Below are 19,899 nucleotides of genomic sequence, written 5' to 3' on the forward strand. Positions count from 1 at the left end.
CTTGCAGACATTTCTGCAAGGTTTCTGCATCTCTTGGCAGCAAAAAACGCTGCGGAAAATTCCGCTGCGTTTTTGGTGCGTTTTTTTCTTGTGCATTCAATGGATCAAAAATGCACAAAGAATTGACATGCTGCAGATTTAATCGTACATCAAATCCTGAAAGGAAAAATACTGTTCATTTGCACAACACTTCCGGATTCTCATTGACTTTGCAGCCATAAGGATTCCCTAAAATGTTTGGGTCAATTCTGCAAGGAAAGGAAAAAAACGCATCAAAAACACTCCTTGTGCACATATTGTAGCATTATAGGTTGTTGTGATGAGATACGAAAAGCAGGAGGGAATTTCTCATGTTTTCTCATATTTATAGTTGCTTGGTCTTTTTTGAAATTTTGCATAAATAAAAGTGTTTAGGAGTTCCTCACCTCATTTGAATAAGCCCCATCTGTTTCTTGCTTGTTCCTATATATTAATGTAAATAAACTATTTTCAATAGAAGCATTTGTTATTGTGTCGCCGCTAAGTGACATGTATTCATGAGGGATATGTATGTCACGTAGAATGAAGGGGCTAAAAAAATACATGATAAGAATTTCTTAAGTCAATGCTACAATAAACTGGATCTCAATTCTGTCCTATGTAAGCGCAGTAGACATTGAGGACATGTTCACTCTACTATTAGCCAAATGGCACAACAATATTGTGCTGCTTAGCTAATTAGAGAACCTAATAAAAGATCAAGGAGGCTGCTAATTAAGAGTCCACATTGCTCATGAGGGGTGCATTTCCCCTGCCCTATTTTGTTATGTGTGATCGGATCCTAAGCACCTGTAGGTATGAATCAGAGCCCATAAAAACAGAGCACCAAAGGGGGGAGAGGTCATGGGGATGCAGTTACCTTAAAAACAGAAAGATGTATAATTTTGCTCAATTCTTTGTTAAATTCTATTTTTCAAATGGACAAAAATGTTGTGAGCTGTTTGAGGTAATAGTGGGGTAGACCTTTCCCTGTAATATGCTGCTATTATGGAGGGCAGCCCTGGATGAAAATGGATACACTTTAAAATTATTACTGTCTATAAGTTTATATTTACCGTAGAAAAGGCCATAGATATTTACCTGCAGTCCAGAAAATGCCATTACTATGGAGTTAATGGTCCCAAGTACACCTTCTGGATCAAATGGTTGAGTGGTTTTATACAGCTCCTAGAATGATCAAAGACACAAAAATATATTGCAGATGCCTACAAAAACAGAAATCATTTTACACGAGATGTGATGCATATGAGCAAACAAAGGGGTATTGGATAAAGCACAAAATAAGTTTATTAGTCCAAAGAGCCTCAGTGTCACGTAGTGAAGCAGCTAGGAAGCTTACTAAGAAGTGAGGTTACTTTAAAAAAAATGTAAAAGACAGAAATAGAGACTGGCCATGAAGTCCTCCTGCACTGGAAGATGGCATTCCAAGTATTGTTTTTTTTGCCAGCAAAGGATCTCTCTTTACCACTGGAAACTATAGGCCATTTTAATTAACTCTAAGATTGTCCTGACTAAACATCCCATCACAGTCTTCATCTTTACCTATCTTTATAACATCAGAATTGGCATTGACTCGCTGTCCCTTGACAGCCACATAGGAGGGGGACTTAGCTCCAGATGGACATCAGGTGCTACTCCAGGACAGACCTAGGACGCTTAGCAGCCTACAGCCAAAAAGGTAGGTAAATGTAACGGTCAAGAGTACACTGTGTGGCGAATTATTAGGCAAGTTGTATTTTGATCACATGCTACTTTTTATACATGTTGTCCTACTCTAAGCTGTTCAGGTTTGAGAGCCAACTACCAAATTAAGTATATCAGGTGATGTGCATCTCTGTAATGAGGAGGGGTGTTGTCTAATGACATCAAAACCCTATATATGGTGTGCTTAATTATTAGGCAACTTCCTTTCCTTTGGCAAAATGGGTCAGAAGAGAGATTTGACGGGCTCTGAAAAGTCCAAAATTGTGAGATGTCTTGCAGAGGGATGCAGCAGTCTTGAAACTGCCAAACTTGTAAAGCGTGATCACCTAACAATCAAGAGTTTCATGGCAAATAGCCAACAGGAGCGCAAGAAGCGTGTTGGGCAAAAAAGGCGCAAAATAACTGCCCATGAATTGAGGAAAATCAAGCGTGAAGCTGCCAAGATGCCATTTGCCACCAGTTTTGCCATATTTCAGATCTGCAACGTTACTGGAGTAACAAGAAGCACAAGGTGTGCGATACTCAGGGACATGGCCAAGGTAAGGTAGGCTGAAAACAACCACTTTTGAACAAGAAACATAAGATAAAACATCAAGACTGGGCCAAGAAATATCTTAAGACTGACTTTTCAAAGGTTTTGTGGACTGATGAAATGAGAGTGACTCTTGATGGGCCAGATGGATGGGCCAGAGGCTGGATCAGTAAAGGTCAGAGAGCTCCACTCCGACTCAGACGCCAGCAAAGTGAAGGTGGGGTACTGGTATGGGCTGGTATCATCAAAGATGAACTTGTGGGACCTTTTCGGGTTGAGGATGGAGTGAAGCTCAACTCCCAGACCTACTGCCAGTTTCTTGAAGACAACTTCTTCAAGCAGTGGTACAGGAAGAAGTCGGTATCATTCAAGAAACATGATTTTCATGCAGGACAATGCTCCATCACATACCTCCAACTACTCCACAGCGTGGCTGGCCAGTAAAGGTCTCAAAGAAGAAAAAATAATGACATGGCCCCCTTGTTCACTTGATCATAGAGAAACAATGTCCCTCATAAAATGTGAGATCTACAGGGAGGGAAAACAGTACACCTCTCGGAACAATGTCTGGGAGGCTGTGGTGGCTGCTGCACGCAATGTTGATAGTAAACAGATCAAGCAACTGACAGAATCTATGGATGGAAGGCTGGTGAGTGTCATCATAAAGAAAGGTGGCTATATTGGTCAGTAATTTTTTGGGGTTTTGTTTTTGCATGTCAGAAATGTTTATTTCTAAATATTGTGCAGTTATATTGGTTTACCTGGTGAAAATAAACAAGTGAGATGGGAATATATTTGGTTTTTATTAAGTTGCCTAATAATTCTGCACAGTAATAGTTACCTGCACAAACAGATATCCTCCTAAGATAGCCAAATCTAAAAAAAAAAAAACACTACATCTTCCAAAAAATTAAGCTTTGATATTTATGAATCTTTTGGGTTAATTGAGAACATAGTTGTTGATCAATAATAAAAATAATCCTCTAAAATATAACTTACCTAATAATTCTGCACACAGTGTATATAGTCTTGATAAGGCCAGGCAGGCAGGCATGACAGAAATACTGGGAGACAGGTGTAGACAAGTACAGCTGAAATACAGACTGGCAGGGCAGGTGCAGGCAGATACAGCTGGTATACAGACTGGCACATAAGATGCAGGTAGGTTCAGCTGGTATATAGACTGGCACATCAATTGCTGGCTGGTTCAACTGGCAAACAGACCAGCAGGTGCTGGTGGGCACAACTAATATACAGGCAGACTAGTACAGTTGAGCACGGCAAATGTACAGGCAGGCAGGTGCTGCCAGGCACGGCTGATATACTAGCAAGCTGGTGAAGGTGAACATGGCTGTTATACAGGCAGGCGGGTGCAGGTGGCTATGACTAATATACAGTCAGGCAGGTCCTGGCGGACACAGCAGCTGTAATACAGGGACACAAGAGAAGTATGGGCAGACAGGTACAAGACAGATAAACTGACTCGCGGATATTGAGGAGCTGACAACTAGCAACTGTGCAGACAACTGACTTTACTGACTGCTTCATTCAGGTGAAGGTGCTTTAAATAATAAGTGTTTCCCAGCCATTGGCTGGTGACACTTTAAGATGGTGCACGCTGTCCCCTTAAGAAGGAGGGAGAGCGTGCATGTGCCCTAAGCATGGTGCACGGGGATCTGCAAGCCTTGCGCAGACCCCGGGCAGAAACCGAACCACAAGGAAGTGTAGGAGGGGGGGCCGCTGCAGTGAGTGAGTCGGTGTTCCTGCTGGGGGAGAAGCATGCAGGGATGCCAGCACTACAGTACCCCCCCTTATGCCCCCTCATATTCAAGTTTGCATGAAATCTCTGCAGGAGGAGAGGGGCATGGATGTTCTCCATGGGTTTTTACTCTAATCTAACTCTTTTTGAGGCCAGAATGTTTTCAAACCTCAAAAACATCTTCAGAGCTAACTGGAGCAGGAGTGATACCTGGATCTTTAAAAAAGGGACTGAGGATGACAAGCTTGATTAGAGACACGAGAAATGAATTGGGGATCGAAGTTTGAGTTTGTAGGGTAGAAGATTTATCTGTCCTGTCTGCCCTAACATCCCTAAATAGGTTCTGCACCTTTTGGCGATCAGGAACCTAATTCCTGACTGCCCCTAGTGATGGGCCCTGGATAGTGAGAGGATGTGGTACGCACTAGACAGCCTCAACTACAACTAAAGACAAAGCAGGAAGATAAATGAGGGTACACACTTAGCTTGAGATGACACAAGAGAGCTCACGCCAGCAATCCTCCAAGAGGCTCCAAGAAGAAACTAGTCAACTTCTAGCACTTTCAACAGACAGAGGTAAATAGAGCTATCATTGGCGCCTTGCCAAAGGTATTTAAACAACCAGCAAAGGTGTGTTAATCAGCAGCAGATGGTGAAGATCACCGCTAGGTCCTAGAGGGAGAATGATATCACTCCACAGCAGAGATGCAAGATCCAGAATGTGCCTGCAGAGCCAGGCGCAGTGACCTTCTACAGCCAGATCCAGAATGACTGACTGTCACACCTGACATACCCGTGACATTACCAAATTGATAAAATAGAAGTCCTTTATTCTTTATTTTGGGACATGGAATGGGTGTGCAGAGAGGCAGATGAATGCTGGGAGAGGAGGAAACGGGACAACGGCTATTTCGCGTTAATCCAATGCTTCTACGATTCCCGAGAATGAGAAATCAGCCCAAGGCATGAGTTCACCCCAGTCATTTTGGCGAGCATTGACAAAGTGCCGCAGGAAGTTGGTCAAGATCTGATTGACCAGCTTTACCTGGCCATTGGATTCTGGATGGTAGGCTGAAGAGAAATGTAAGGTGACATTTAGTAGTTTGCAGGTAGTCCTTCAGAAGCGAGATGTAAACTGGACAGCTCTATCTGAGACTATATGAAGAGGTAAACAGCAGAGGCTTAAAATATTTTGGATAAACATCTAGGCAAGCACAGGGCAGACTGGAGGCTAGACAGAGAGCAGATGGTACAGGCAAAGGAAGTAGCCAGCCGGTTGGAAGCTGTTTTGGAGTCTTGTTCTGGGCACAGGAGGTACAGGCCGAGATGACATCCGAAAAATGCTTGCACAGGGTAGGCCAGCAATAATGCCAGGAAATGAGAAGAGCATGACCAGCCAATTTAGATGAGTGACCCCAGTGAAGAACCCACTTCCTGTCTGGTGCAATGATGAAAGTTTTTCCGGATGGGACCTGAGACAAATCTAACAGAGCGACTGTAATTATTTTGGAGGGCTCAATGATGTGTTGATGCTCTTCCTTCTGGTCGGAAGACAGAAATGACCTAGAGAGGACATCTGACTTCATGTTATTATCAGCCGCCTGGAAATGGAGAACAAAAAATTGAAATAGGTGAAGAACAGAGAGCACCTGGTATGATGCGAATTTAGCCTGTGCGCTGACTGCAGTTAGGCTAGATTCTTGTGGTCAATGTAAATACCCATCTTACAGCAAAAATCGCCACTCCTCCAGAGCCAGATTTATATCCAACAGTTCTTGATCGCTTATTGAGTAGTTGCATTCTAGAACTGAGAAGATTTTGGAAAAGAAACCACACCACACAGTTGCCATACGACCGGAAGAAGACTTCTGGGTAAGAATGGTTCCGGCCCCTGGAGGAAGAAGCATCCACTTCCAAAAAAAATTGCTTATTATTTTCTGGTCGATGCTGCACTGGAGAAGAGGAGAAAGCCTGTTTTAAGGAGACAAAGGTGTTAATTGCCTCTGGAGTTCATGCCCTAGGGTTGGCCCCCTTGCGGGTCAGGGCAGAAATAGGATCAAATGTAGCAAGAAAAGGAAACTCCTGCTTCCAAAAAAATTCCAAATTTATTGTGACTAGTGTTGAGCGATACCATCCGATACTTGAAAGTATCGGTATCGGAAAGTATCGGCCGATACCGGCAAAGTATCGGATCTAATCCGATACCGATACCCGATACCAATACAAGTCAATGGGACACCAAGTATCGGACGGTATCCTGTATGGTTCCCAGGGTCTGAAGGAGAGGAAACTCTCCTTCAGGCCCTGGGATCCATATCAATGTGTAAAAGAAAGAATTAAAATAAAAAACAGGGATATACTCACCCTCCGACGCAGCCTGGACTTTACCGCCGTAACCGGGAGCCGTTGTACCTAAGAATGCGCGCTTGAAGGGCCTTAGATGAGGTCACTGCGCTCTGATTGGTCCGTAGCGGTCGCGTGACCGCTACGCGACCAATCACAAAGCAGTGATGTCACCTAAGGTCTTTCAAGCGCTTGAAATACCTTAGAAGACGTCCGCAGCTTCTGATTGGTCGCGTAGCGGTCGCGTGACCACTACGCGACCAATCACAAAGCAGTGACGTCTTCTAAGGTATTTCAAGCGCTTGAAAGACCTTAGGTGACGTCACTGCTTTGTGATTGGTCGCGTAGCGGTCACGCGACCGCTACGGACCAATCAGAGCGCAGTGACCTCATCTAAGGCCCTTCAAGCGCGCATTCTTAGGTACAACGGCTCCCGGTTACGGCGGTAAAGTCCAGGAGCCGCCGGAGAGGTGAGTATATCCCTATTTTTAATTTTAATTCTTTATTTTACACATTGATATTAATCCCGATACCGATTCCCGATACCACAAAAGTATCGGATCTCGGTATCGGAATTCCGATACCCGCAAGTATCGGCCGATACCCGATACTTGCGGTATCGGAATGCTCAACACTAATTGTGACTAAAACATGAAGTCCAGTAGGTTGAATTCACATGAAAATGAGTAACAGGTTACGCATTTCGAACAATCGCTTGTTCTTTCTCAAAGCTACTCAGCATTGGTAACAACATGGTTATATATCGGCCCCAACCAATGAAAATTGATTACCAATCACATGACACATAGTGACTCACAAAGTTTAAAATCACAGAACAGATTAATATCTGGAAGATATACAAGAGAAAAAAAAACATAGAAACAAAAGAACACATTAAGAAATACAAGTTACATGCAAGGGTTAACTCTAGTAGTGGAACATAATCTGTTTTTGGGCATTTAGACCTGCTGGGTGACAGGTATTCAAGCAGAACATCCAGTAAGCTTCACGAGTCATTAAGCGTCTTTTAACATCTCCTCCTCTTGCCAGTGATGTAAATTTCTCAATGCCGATCACTTGCAGAGACGCCATATTTCTTTGATGACAGGAGACGAAGTGCTTGGATCCAAATAACATGGAGCGATTAGCACTAGTGGAGATAGCAATGTCAGTAATATGCTCTGAAATACGAATTTTCAGCATTCGGGTGGTGCACCCTATATAGCTCAAATTGCATGCTGCACATCTGATCATGTAAACCCCTTTTTTGCTGTTGCAATTAATCAATTGTTTTATTTTATATTGTTGTTTAATTTAGATATCAGCCTGAGACAGGGGGTAGTTATCCAGATTTCCAGTCCAAGACAAACTTGTGTCTTCGCAGCCATGACAGACCTAGAAGCGGAGGATTATACAAACTTGACAGCACATATAGAGGAATGTTCCCGATATGTAGCATCCTACCTAAAGTTCCACAGGTTTGGAAATGAAAAGAATGGTCTCAGATAGAGGTCTCCAATCCATGGAGGATACATCAAAGGATTCTGCAGATGTTGGATGGAGACTCGATACTGCTCCACAATGGCCTGTTTAATTAAGTTAAACCGGAGTCCAGATAGGCCATTTAGGGAAATATTGTCACAGGAAGTGGACACTGAGAGAGTCAGGGAAGGAGAGGATTAGTCCTTGCCCAGGGTAGCCTCCCCAACGGACCCTAGGCTTTGGAGTTTCATGGTTTTCATGACAGGAACAAATTACTGTAAATGTTCAGGACTGCTGCAATAGAAACACTTATCTTCGACACAGCGGTCATCCCGACAGTGCTTGGCCAGCTTCACCGGTTTGATCTGTATGAATTCAGAGGAAGGTGTCAAAGTTGAGGTCTGCAGCTTGATCAGCCTTCGAAAGATAGGAGCCAAGCACAAAGATCTTCTCTCAGAGGTCACCTCTTTGGAGAGCTCCTGAAACCTGATTAGGGTAGCTAGGTACACCAGACCACCCAGTGAGGTGGGAATATCACGACTATCCTACTTGTCCTTAATTCTTCCGGAAAGTCCTTCCCAGAAGGCAGCCACCAGCTCCTCGTTGTTTCAGCCGAGTTTGGCATTGGATGGTGTACTGGTCCACTGTGAAGTTACCTTAATGCAACCTGAGGAGGGAGGATGCTGTTGAGGAAACATGGTCAGGCTTATCAAATACCTTGCAGAATGCTTCTAAGAAAGTCTGAAAGTTGGATGCAATAGGATCCCCTTGCTTCCGTAGGAAATTGAGCCAAGCCAGGGCCTCGCCAGTGAGATGGGACATAACAAAAGACACTTTTGCCTGATCTGAAGCAAACTGATGTGTCAAAAATTCAAAATGCAGCGTGCATTGATTGATGAACACTTGACATAAGGCAGGATCACCGCCATAATGTGGAAGAGGTGACAGATGGCCTCTGAAACCAGGAACATAGCTGGCAGGCTGATAAATAACGGCTGAGGTTGCCGCAGCTTGGTGAGGCATGGATGTGGCCGCAGATGTCAGCTATTCGCAGATGTTAGCTGTCTACAAGTAGAAGATTTTGTTCTGCTGGTCTTTCTGGAAGGAGATATCCTGGTACAGGTCTGATATAGAGGAAGCTTGGGAGCCAGTGGATTCCATGGCCTGAGCAAACTGTAACTAAGGAGGTAGAACCACTGTGCTGTGATCTGAGGAGAGCCTGGAGGAACATGACTAGGCATACACCTAACTTTTTGCTGAGCTTGATGGTGGAATTAAACTTGGCTCCAGATGGACACGGTTCTACTACAGGACAGACCTCGGACGCACGGCAGCTGACCCCCAAAGGGGCAGGTAGATGAAACGGCCAAGAGTAGATGGACTTGATAAGTACAGGCAGGCACGACAGGAATACTGGGAGACACGGCAGGTGTAGACAAGTCCAGCTATAGAGATTGGCACGGCAGGTGCAAGCAATTATGACTGGTATACAGACTGACACAGCAAGTGCAGGCACGTGCTGGCGGGCATAGCAGATATACAGGCAGGCTGGAACAAGCAGTCACAGCAGATGTGCAGGCAGGCCGGTGCTGGTGGGTATGGCTGAAATATAGTCAGGCAGGTGCTGTTGGGCATGGCTGGTATACTGGCAGGCTAGTGCAGTCAGAGATGTGCACAGATGGGACACGCCGGACCAAGAAGAGTGTCACTCTTTGGACCTGACCATCCCAAAAGGTGTATAATAAAAGTTATGTTTCTTCTCTTACAGGTTGGGTTGGGGGCTTATATGCAGCATTATACAATGCTGTATATAAGCCCTGAAATGTAGTGGCTGTAACTCATATCGACCAAACCTGGTGACAGGTTCCCTTTAAATAATAGGTGTCTCCCAGCCATTGACTGGAGATACTTTAGGGTGGCACATGCTGTCCCTTTAAGAACGAGAGAGAGTGCACACGCACCCTAAGCACAGTGCCCGAGATCTGCGAGCCATGCACAGACCCCGGTCAGCAACCAAAACAGGAGGAAGAGTGGGACGAGAGCCACAGCAGTGAGTAAGACTGTGTTCCTACCGGGGGGGGGGGGGGGGGGGGGAGAGGCAAGCAGGGATCTATACATCTCTCATACATTGGGTCAGTTTTCACTGATTTTGACATAGCTATGGCCAATTCAAGTTGTATTAAAAGAAAAAAAAAATTATAGCTTTATTGAGTTAGTAGAGAATCCAACCATCTCTATAGGAAAGTATAATAATCCAGTTATTTGAGGAAATTTTATTACATAGTATACTGATGTAATCTTAGCTGAGTAAATATAAAAGCAAGAAAACTAATTTAAGAGAATCAAGCAAAAGTTTCACTACTTTATTAAGTTTTACATTTAGTATGTTTTGAATATTTATAAAAAAATACTTAAATCATTAAAAATGTGACATGTCACAATAGTAAATCAGATTGGTTTACATCACAGCCTTGTAGAGAATAATCATTGCATGGGATTTACATATAGAAGATATGATACCGAATCTCATCCAGAAATAATAAACTTCCTGGCAAGTGATACGGCTAATGCAAAGCAGCCTATTAATCATTAACAGAGGTAAACAAGGATTTTCTCCCTCTGTTTATAGTCTGACCATGTACAATCATTAAGACAAGCAATTAGCAACATCTCGTCTATTAGAGAGGAAATAACAATGCTGGACAGCCAACAGTGGACAACAGAACATAATAACCCGGATGTTTCAAAGCCATTAATTCAGCTGCCACAAGGATTATTAAGTGTGAAAGAGGTTCACTTGGAAAGGTAAGTAAAGTAAGCCATGATTTACACAACTCTCATTGCCTTACACCAAAAAAATGGAATTTCTGCGCTTATTTGCTGAACGTCATTAAAATGGTTTCAAAGTCATAAAAGATATTAATGTATAAATTATTCAGCAGCCTATGCAAAGGTTTTAGACGGAGAAAATAATTAACAATAAGAAACCACTTCCTAAATTTGGTTGTATTTAAAGCAAATTTCTGCTGTGAAGTGTCTATAGTATGTTAGGTAATGAAATAATCAGCAATCCCCTAATATAATGTTATGTCATGTCCAGTATTGCTGCTCATTACCATTTTATGTATGGAGCCAGAGATCTTATGGAATAAAGATGCTACTGTGACAAAACGCAAAGACCCAATGGAAGATGAAGCAGCCAACAGCAATCACACATTAATGGCTTACACTAAGAACAGAATATTAATCTTACAAAATACTAAATCTGTTTAACAGCAAAAGGTTTTTGCTGCTGAATCAGCATAATGTAGGAAAAGAGACCCTTATTCCAATGATGTTTCACTTAGTTTACTGGGTGCAGTGATTCTTACAGAGTTCTTAGATATAGCATGCAGCAGAGCTCAGAAAGCTAACCCCGCCCACACCACTGCTTTCTGTGCTTATTGGCAATTGACAATGAGCTGCTAATCATTGCTGGGGGTGAGCTTGGAACAGGCAGCAGTCTACCTAATGATAATCTCCTGCTAATAAAACACTCATTGGATTGACATAACAGCACACAGCCTAATTAATAAGTGATACATTGCTGACATTAAAGTCAATGCTGCCTCAGATTACATAGCAAAAACAGACAGAACTGGCATAGCTGACTTATAAATTCCAAAATTCCTGCAGTTTCTCTACAGATCAGAACATCATCCAAATCTGTAATCTACTGATAAATGTGCAGGAAAAAGTACAGGAACTATAAATGTCTATATAACTGTCTGTTTGATGTGGAAACTTCTTTGTCTATAGGTCCATTGTTATTAAAGGTCTACTTTCTTCTACAAAACTTTCAATCTCTGACTATATTCTATTTAGGGTATAAGTACATGACGCCTTTCAGATGCTGGTGTACTCACAGAGTTTTTGAAGTAGAGGTATATTTCCTGAAGCAGAGGTACAGGTGCTTCTCACAAAATTAGAATATCATGAAATAGTTTATTTATTTCAGTTGTTCAATACAAAAAGTGAAACTCATATATTATACAAAGTCCTTACAAACAGAGTGATGTGTTTCAAGTGTTTATTTCTGTTAATGTTGATGATTATGGAGTACAGCCAATGAAAACCCAAAAGTCATTATCTCAGTAAATTAGAATACTTTATAACACCAGCTTGAAAAATTATTTTAAAATACAAAATGTTGGTCTACTGAAATGTAAATGCAGTAAATGCACTCAATACTTGGTCTGGGCTCATTTTGCATCAATTACAGCATTAACCCCTTAGCAACATAGTTATTATTAAGGTTGAAGGAAGACTTGAAGTCCATCTAGTTCAACCCATAGCCTAACCTAACATGCCCTAACATGTTGATCCAGAGGAAGGCAAAAAAAAACCATGTGGCAAATAGTAAGCTCCACACTGGGGAAAAAAATTACTTCCCGACTCTACATACGGCAATCAGACTAGTTCCCTGGATCAACACCCTAAGAAGGAATCTAGTATATATACCATGTAACATTATACTTTTCAAGAAAGGCATCCACTCCCCTCTTAAATTTAAGTAATGAATCACTCATTACAATATCATACGGCAGAGAGTTCCATAGTCTCACCGCTCTTACAGTAAAGAATCCGCATCTGTTATTAAGCTTAAACCTTCTTTCCTCCAGACGTAGAGGATGCCCCCTTGTCCCTATCTCAGGTCTATGATTAAAAAGATCATCAGAAAGGTCTTTGTACTGTCCACTGATATATTTATACATTAACATAAGATCACCCCTTAGCCTTCGTTTTTCCAAACTAAATAGCCCCAAGTGTAATAACCTATCTTGGTATTGCAGACCCCCCAGTCCTCTAATAACCTTGGTCGCTCTTCTCTGCACCCGCTCTAGTTCAGCTATGTCTTTCTTATACACCGGAGACCAGAACTGTGCACAGTATTCTAACTGTGGTCGCACTAGTGACTTGTATAGAGGTAAATTTATGTTCTCCTCATGAGCATCTATGCCTCTTTTAATGCATCCAATTATTATATTTGCCTTTGTAGCAGCTGCCTGACACTGGCCACTAAATGTGAGTTTGTCATCCACCCAGGTTTTTTTCATTGACGGTTTTGCCCAAAGTTTTAGAATTAAGCATATAGTTATACATCTTATTACTAGGGTTGAGCGACTTTTGCTTTTTTAGGATCGAGTCGGGTCTCGTGAAACCCGACTGTCTCGAAAGTCGGATCGTGTGAAATCGGCCGATTATTGTGAAAAGTCGGGGGCCAACCGAAACACGAAACCCAATGCAGGTCAATGGGGATATTATCTTTTTTTTTTTTTTCCTCTCTCTCTCTCTCTCTCTCTCTCTCTCTCCTCCGTCCCTGCAAAGTTTGTGTTTCACTGTGCAAATCGCTATGTCCCAAACGTTAAGATGGCGGTTTTACCCCCTGTGACGCCGCACAAAGCAAGCCGGAACCTATGTCATCACGCTGCCCACACTCCTTCATTGGCTGAAAAAATGGCGGGGAAAGCGTCATATGAAACGCGACTTTGGCGCGAAGATCGCCGATCGCATGGCCGATCCCACAGTGGGATCGGGTCGGGTCTCATGAAACCCGACTTTGCTGAAAGTCGGCGACTTTTGAAAATGTCCGATCCGTTTCGCTCAACCCTACTTATTACTTCTACCCAAGTGCATGACCTTACATTTATCCCCATTAAAGCTCATTTGCCATTTATCAGCCCAAGCTTCTAGTTTACATAAATCATCCTGTAATATAAAATTGTCCTCCTCTGTATTGATTACCCTGCAGAGTTTAGTGTCATCTGCAAATATTGAAATTCCACTCTGTATGCCCCCTACAAGATCATTAATAAATATGTCAAAAAGAAGAGGGCCCAATACTGATCCCTGTGGTACCCCACTGCTAACCGTGACCCAGTCCGAGTGTGCTCCATTAATAACCACCCTTTGTTTCCTATACCTGAGCCATCTCTTAACCCACTTACACATATTTTCCCCCTATCCCCATTATTCTCATTTTATGTATCAACCTTTTGTGTGGCACCGTATCAAAAGCTTTTGAAAAGTCCATATACACTACTACTGGGTTCCTTTGGTCCAGTCCAGAACTTACCTCTTCATAGAAATAGTGACAGAGCCAATTTGGTACTTAATGACCGAGCCAATTTTTACAATTCTGACCACTATCAATTTATGAGGTTATAACTCTGGAACGCTTTAACGGATCCTGCGGATTCTGATACTGATTTTTCATGACATGTTGTACTTCATGTTAGTGGTAACATTTCTTCGATACTACTTGTGATTATTTATGAAAGAAACGGAAATATGGCGAAAATGTTTAAAATTTTGCAATTTTCAAACTTTGAATTTTTTTATTTTTTTACTTTGATCACTGTGATAGGATCTATCACAGTGACCAAAATGAAACGAGGAAGATTCTTCCTCTGCTGGCCAGCAGATCACAGCGAGCGCACCGCGCAGGCGCCCACCAATTTCTTATCGGAGGAAGAAGCCTGGAGAGGAAGCAGGAGGACCCATGGACACCGGTAAGTATGAGGGTCCCCGATCCCCCTATTTCTCTGTTCTCTGATGTGCGATCACATCAGAGGACAGAGAATGACACACCGCTTTTTTTTGCAGTCGCCGGTAAACAGTTAATTACCAGCGAACGCAAAACAGGGTTCGGTAGAAACTGACTCCAATCGTGTTCTTTGGGGTCTCAGCTACACCCGGCAGCCGAGACCCCAAAGATCTGCCGGGTGCCGGCCGGTGGGCAAACTGAACATGCGCCCGCTTATTTTTTTGCCGGAAAAGATGACGGCACCCATGGGGATCCACGAGGAGCACCGGGGGAGATGGGTGAATATCGGGGGGCGATCAGGGACCCCATTTCTCTGTCCTCTGATGTGCAATCACATTGGAGGACAGAGAAATTAAATGGCAAACCGCATTTTTATTTTTGCGCCCAACGGTAAATGGTTAATTACCGGCGATCGCAACCTGGGGGTCGGTAAAAACTGACCTGAATCATGTTCTCTGGGGTCTTGGCTACCTCCGGCAACTGAGTCCCCAGAGAAAATCCGACTGTGGGGGGTGCTATACACTTTTTCCACAGTGTCGTTAATTAACGGCGCTGTGGTTTAATTGCCTTTAACTACCGCCGTTAAAAGGCTTATCGGCGGTCGTTAAGGGGTTAAAGTGGGGTGGCATAGAAGCGATCAGCCCCTGGCACTGCTGAGGTGTTATGTAAGCCCAGGTTACTTTGATAGCAGCCTACAGCTTGTCTGCATTGTTGGGACTGGTGTCTCCCATCTTCCTCTTGACAATACCCCATAGATTCTATGCGGTTAAAGTCAGATGAGTTTGCTGGCCAATTAAGCACAGTGATACTGTTGTTTTTAAACCAGGTATTGGTACTTTTGGCAGTGTGGACAGGAGCCAAGTCCTGCTGAAGAATTAAATTTTCATCTCCAAAAAAGCTGCGTTGACTTTGGTCTTGATAAAACATAGTGGACCTACACCAGCAGATGACATGGCTCCTCAAACCATCACTGATTGTGGAAACTTCACACTAGCCCTCAAGCAACTTGGATTGTGTGCCTCTCCTCTCTCCCTCCTTCCTGGGTGGCACGGTGGCTCAGTGGATAGCACTGCAGCCTTGCAGCGTTGGAGTCCTGGGTTCAAACCCCACCAAGGACTACATCTGCAAAGAGTTTGAATGTTCTCTCCGTGTTTGCGTGGGTTTCCTCCGGGCATTCCGGTTTCCTCCCACATTCCAAAGACAATACTGATAGGGAATTTAGATTGTGAGCCCCATTGGGGACAGCAATCATAATGTGTGTAAAGCGCTGCGGAATATGTTAGCGCTATATAAAAATAAAGATTATTATTATTATTTATTCCTCCAGACTCTGGGACCTTGATTTTCAAAAGAAATGCAAAATTTACATTCATCTGAAAACAACACCTTGGACCACTGAGCAACAGTCCAGTTCTTTTTCTCCTTGGCACTAATAAGACTCTTCGGGCATTGTTTATTGGTCATGAGTGGCTTGACACAAGGAATGGGATACTTGTAGCCCATGTCCTGGATACGTCTGTGTGTGGTGGCTCTTGAAGCAATGACTCCAGCAGCAGTCCACTCTTTGTGAATCTCCCCCAAATTTTTGAATGACCTTTTATTAACAATCCTTTAAAAGCTGCAGTTATCCCGGTTGCTTGTGCACCTTTTTCTTCCACACTTTTTCCTTCCACTCAACTTTCCATTAATATGCTTGGATACAGCACTCTGTGAACAGCCAGCTTCTTTAGAAATGACCTTTTGTGGCTTACCCTCCTTGTGGATTATGTCAATGACTGCCATCTGAACATCTGTCAAGTCAGCAGTCTTCCACATGATTGTGGAGCCTACTGAAATAGACTAAAGGTACCTTCACACTAAACGACTTTGCAACGATAACGATAGCGATCCGTGACGTTGCAGCGTCCTGGATAGCGATATCGTTGTGTTTGACACGCAGCAGCGATCTGGATCCTGCTGTGATATCGCTGGTCGTTGCTGAAAGTCCAGAACTTTATTTAGTCGTCAGATCGGCATGTATCGTCGTGTTTGACAGCAAAAGCAACGATGCCAGCAATGTTTTACAATGGTAACCAGGGTAAATATCGGGTTACTAAGTGCAGGGCCGCGCTTAGTAACCCGATATTTACCCTGGTTACCATTGTAAATGTAAAAAAAACCAGTACATACTCACCTTCTGATGTCCGTCAGGTCCCTGGCCGTCTGCTTCCCGCACTGACTGTGAGCGCCGGCCGTAAAGCACAGCACAGCAGTGACGTCACCGCTGTGCTCTGCTTTTACTTTACGGCCGGCGCTCACAGTCAGAATTTATGTCAGTGACTTGCAGGTGGCGACAAGCGGTGAGCGGCGCTCTCGGCGCGTACGGCCTCCAGAGTGGCTGTCCCCAGATGCCCTTCAACCCCAGCGCAGGTGCAGGAGCCCCTCCAGGGACCCTCTGGACCGAGCGCCCGCCCGCAAGCGCCCAAGCAGGGCCCGGTCCGGGAGGAATCCGCCCGCCGCTCTGGGGCCTGCGGTGGTGGAGAGGCCTGCTTCACCCTCACTTCGAGGGGCGGGGCTTCCACGCACAGGATCGTCAACTGCCTGTGATGTCACGGCAGGTCGCCACGGTGCTGCTCCCGCCGGGCGACCTGCTTCAGCTGCAGCACAGAGACAGCGGGGGAGAGCCTCTACCGCAGCGGCCGGCAGCGCCGCCGGTTCCCCGGTGTTGCCGGGCCCATCTAGGGAGCCGGGATAGTCACCAGGGTCGTCAGCCTGATTTGGTAGGAGCCATGGTCGGGGTCTGAGGAGCCTGTATCCTACGGTGGGCCTGTGCCGGGGGTCCTTTCCCATTGGGCCGCATCAGGATCGCCAGCAGCGGGCCTGGACGGGGCCGGATCTTCTCGTCCTTCATCACGCGGTGAGCCACAGCCTCGCAGGGTTCCACGGAGCAGATCGGGAGCAAGTGATGGCTGGACGAGCGGGACGTCTGCGGCTGGGGGGACCCCGGCTCCCCTGCAGCCTGGTGAGCAAGACTCTATGTCTGTTTTGTTACCGGCGCTATCTTTTTCCCTGGCGGTGGGGGTTAGTCAGGCGAGTGGGGCGGCGGTTACGGGGTTCAGTCGGATTTGGGGAACAAAGGCGTGGGCGAGTTGTTGTATAGCGTTCATGAGTTGCTCACACGTTTGGGAGGCATTAGGTCAGTGTGTTATGGTTCTCAATGGCAAGAGAACATAGCCCAGCAAACATAAGAACTAGCTCTTGGAAGGATGGAAACTAAACTGACCATGAACTAAACCTGCCGCACAACTAACAGTAGCCGGGTAGCGTAGCCTGCGTTTTATCCCTAGACGCCCAGCGCCGGCCGGAGGACTAACTAATCCTGGCAGAGGAAAATATAGTCCTGGCTCACCTCTAGAGAAATTTCCCCGAAAGGCAGACAGAGGCCCCCACAAATATTGGCGGTGATTTTTAGATGAAATGACAAACGTAGTATGAAAATAGGTTTAGCAAAATTGAGGTCCGCTTACTAGATAGCAGGAAGACAGAAAGGACACTTTCATGGTCAGCTGAAAACCCTATCAAAACACCATCCTGAAATTACTTTAAGACTCTAGTATTAACTCATAACATCAGAGTGGCAATTTCAGATCACAAGAGCTTTCCAGACACAGAAACGAAACTACAGCTGTGAACTGGAACAAAATGCAAAAACAAACAAGGACTAAAGTCCAACTTAGCTGGGAGTTGTCTAGCAGCAGGAACATGCACAGAAAGGCTTCTGATTACAATGTTGACCGGCATGGAAGTGACAGAGGAGCAAGGCTAAATAGCGACTCCCACATCCTGATGGAAACAGGTGAACAGAGAGGATGATGCACACCAGTTCAATTCCACCAGTGGCCACCGGGGGAGCCCAAAATCCAATTTCACAACAGTACCCCCCCCCTCAAGGAGGGGGCACCGAACCCTCACCAGAACCACCAGGGCGATCAGGATGAGCCCTATGAAAGGCACGGACCAAATCAGAGGCATGAACATCAGAGGCAGTCACCCAAGAATTATCCTCCTGACCGTATCCCTTCCATTTGACCAGATACTGGAGTTTCCGTCTGGAAACACGGGAGTCCAAGATTTTTTCCACAACGTACTCCAACTCGCCCTCAACCAACACCGGAGCAGGAGGCTCAACGGAAGGCACAACCGGTACCTCATACCTGCGCAACAATGACCGATGAAAAACATTATGAATAGAAAAAGATGCAGGGAGGTCCAAACGGAAGGACACAGGGTTAAGAATCTCCAATATCTTGTACGGGCCGATGAACCGAGGCTTAAACTTGGGAGAAGAAACCCTCATAGGGACAAAACGAGAAGACAACCACACCAAGTCCCCAACACAAAGCCGAGGACCAACCCGACGCCGGCGGTTGGCAAAAAGCTGAGTCTTCTCCTGGGACAACTTCAAATTGTCCACTACCTGCCCCCAAATCTGATGCAACCTCTCCACCACAGCATCCACTCCAGGACAATCCGAAGATTCCACCTGACCAGAAGAAAATCGAGGATGAAACCCCGAATTACAGAAAAAGGGAGACACCAAGGTGGCAGAGCTGGCCCGATTATTGAGGGCAAACTCCGCTAAAGGCAAAAAAGCAACCCAATCATCCTGATCTGCAGACACAAAACACCTCAAATATGTCTCCAAGGTCTGATTCGTCCGCTCGGTCTGGCCATTAGTCTGAGGATGGAAAGCAGACGAGAAAGACAAATCTATGCCCATCCTAGCACAGAATGCTCGCCAAAATCTAGACACGAATTGGGTACCTCTGTCAGAAACGATATTCTCCGGAATACCATGCAAACGGACCACATTTTGAAAAAACAGAGGAACCAACTCGGAAGAAGAAGGCAACTTAGGCAGGGGAACCAAATGGACCATCTTAGAGAAACGATCACACACCACCCAGATGACAGACATCTTCTGAGAAACAGGGAGATCAGAAATAAAATCCATCGAGATGTGCGTCCAGGGCCTCTTCGGGATAGGCAAGGGCAACAACAATCCACTAGCCCGAGAACAACAAGGCTTGGCCCGAGCACAAACGTCACAAGACTGCACGAAGCCTCGCACATCTCGAGACAGGGAAGGCCACCAGAAGGACCTTGCCACCAAATCCCTGGTACCAAAGATTCCAGGATGACCTGCCAACGCAGAAGAATGAACCTCAGAAATGACTTTACTGGTCCAATCATCAGGAACAAACAGTCTACCAGGTGGGCAACGATCAGGTCTATCCGCCTGAAACTCCTGCAAGGCCCGCCGCAGGTCTGGAGAAACGGCAGACAATATCACTCCATCCTTAAGGATACCTGTAGGTTCAGAATTACCAGGGGAGTCAGGCTCAAAACTCCTAGAAAGGGCATCCGCCTTAACATTCTTAGAACCCGGCAGGTAGGACACCACAAAATTAAACC

The 19,899-nt window shown here is 44.9% G+C and overlaps 1 protein-coding gene across 1 annotated transcript in view; it reads right to left on the reverse strand.

The window, feature by feature from the left end:
* The window catches only part of LOC143770110 (heparan-alpha-glucosaminide N-acetyltransferase-like), a 1,433,242-nt gene that overhangs the window by 562,230 nt on the left and 851,113 nt on the right, over window positions 1-19,899 (reverse strand). Inside the window, exon 14 of the mRNA XM_077259379.1 lies at window positions 1,120-1,206. Within this exon, the coding sequence (XP_077115494.1) occupies window positions 1,120-1,206 (87 nt within the window). The remainder of the gene's footprint in view (window positions 1-1,119; window positions 1,207-19,899) is intronic.

This window comes from Ranitomeya variabilis, chromosome 4 (genome assembly GCF_051348905.1).
Source record: "Ranitomeya variabilis isolate aRanVar5 chromosome 4, aRanVar5.hap1, whole genome shotgun sequence".
Classification (NCBI taxonomy): Eukaryota; Metazoa; Chordata; class Amphibia; order Anura; family Dendrobatidae; genus Ranitomeya; species Ranitomeya variabilis.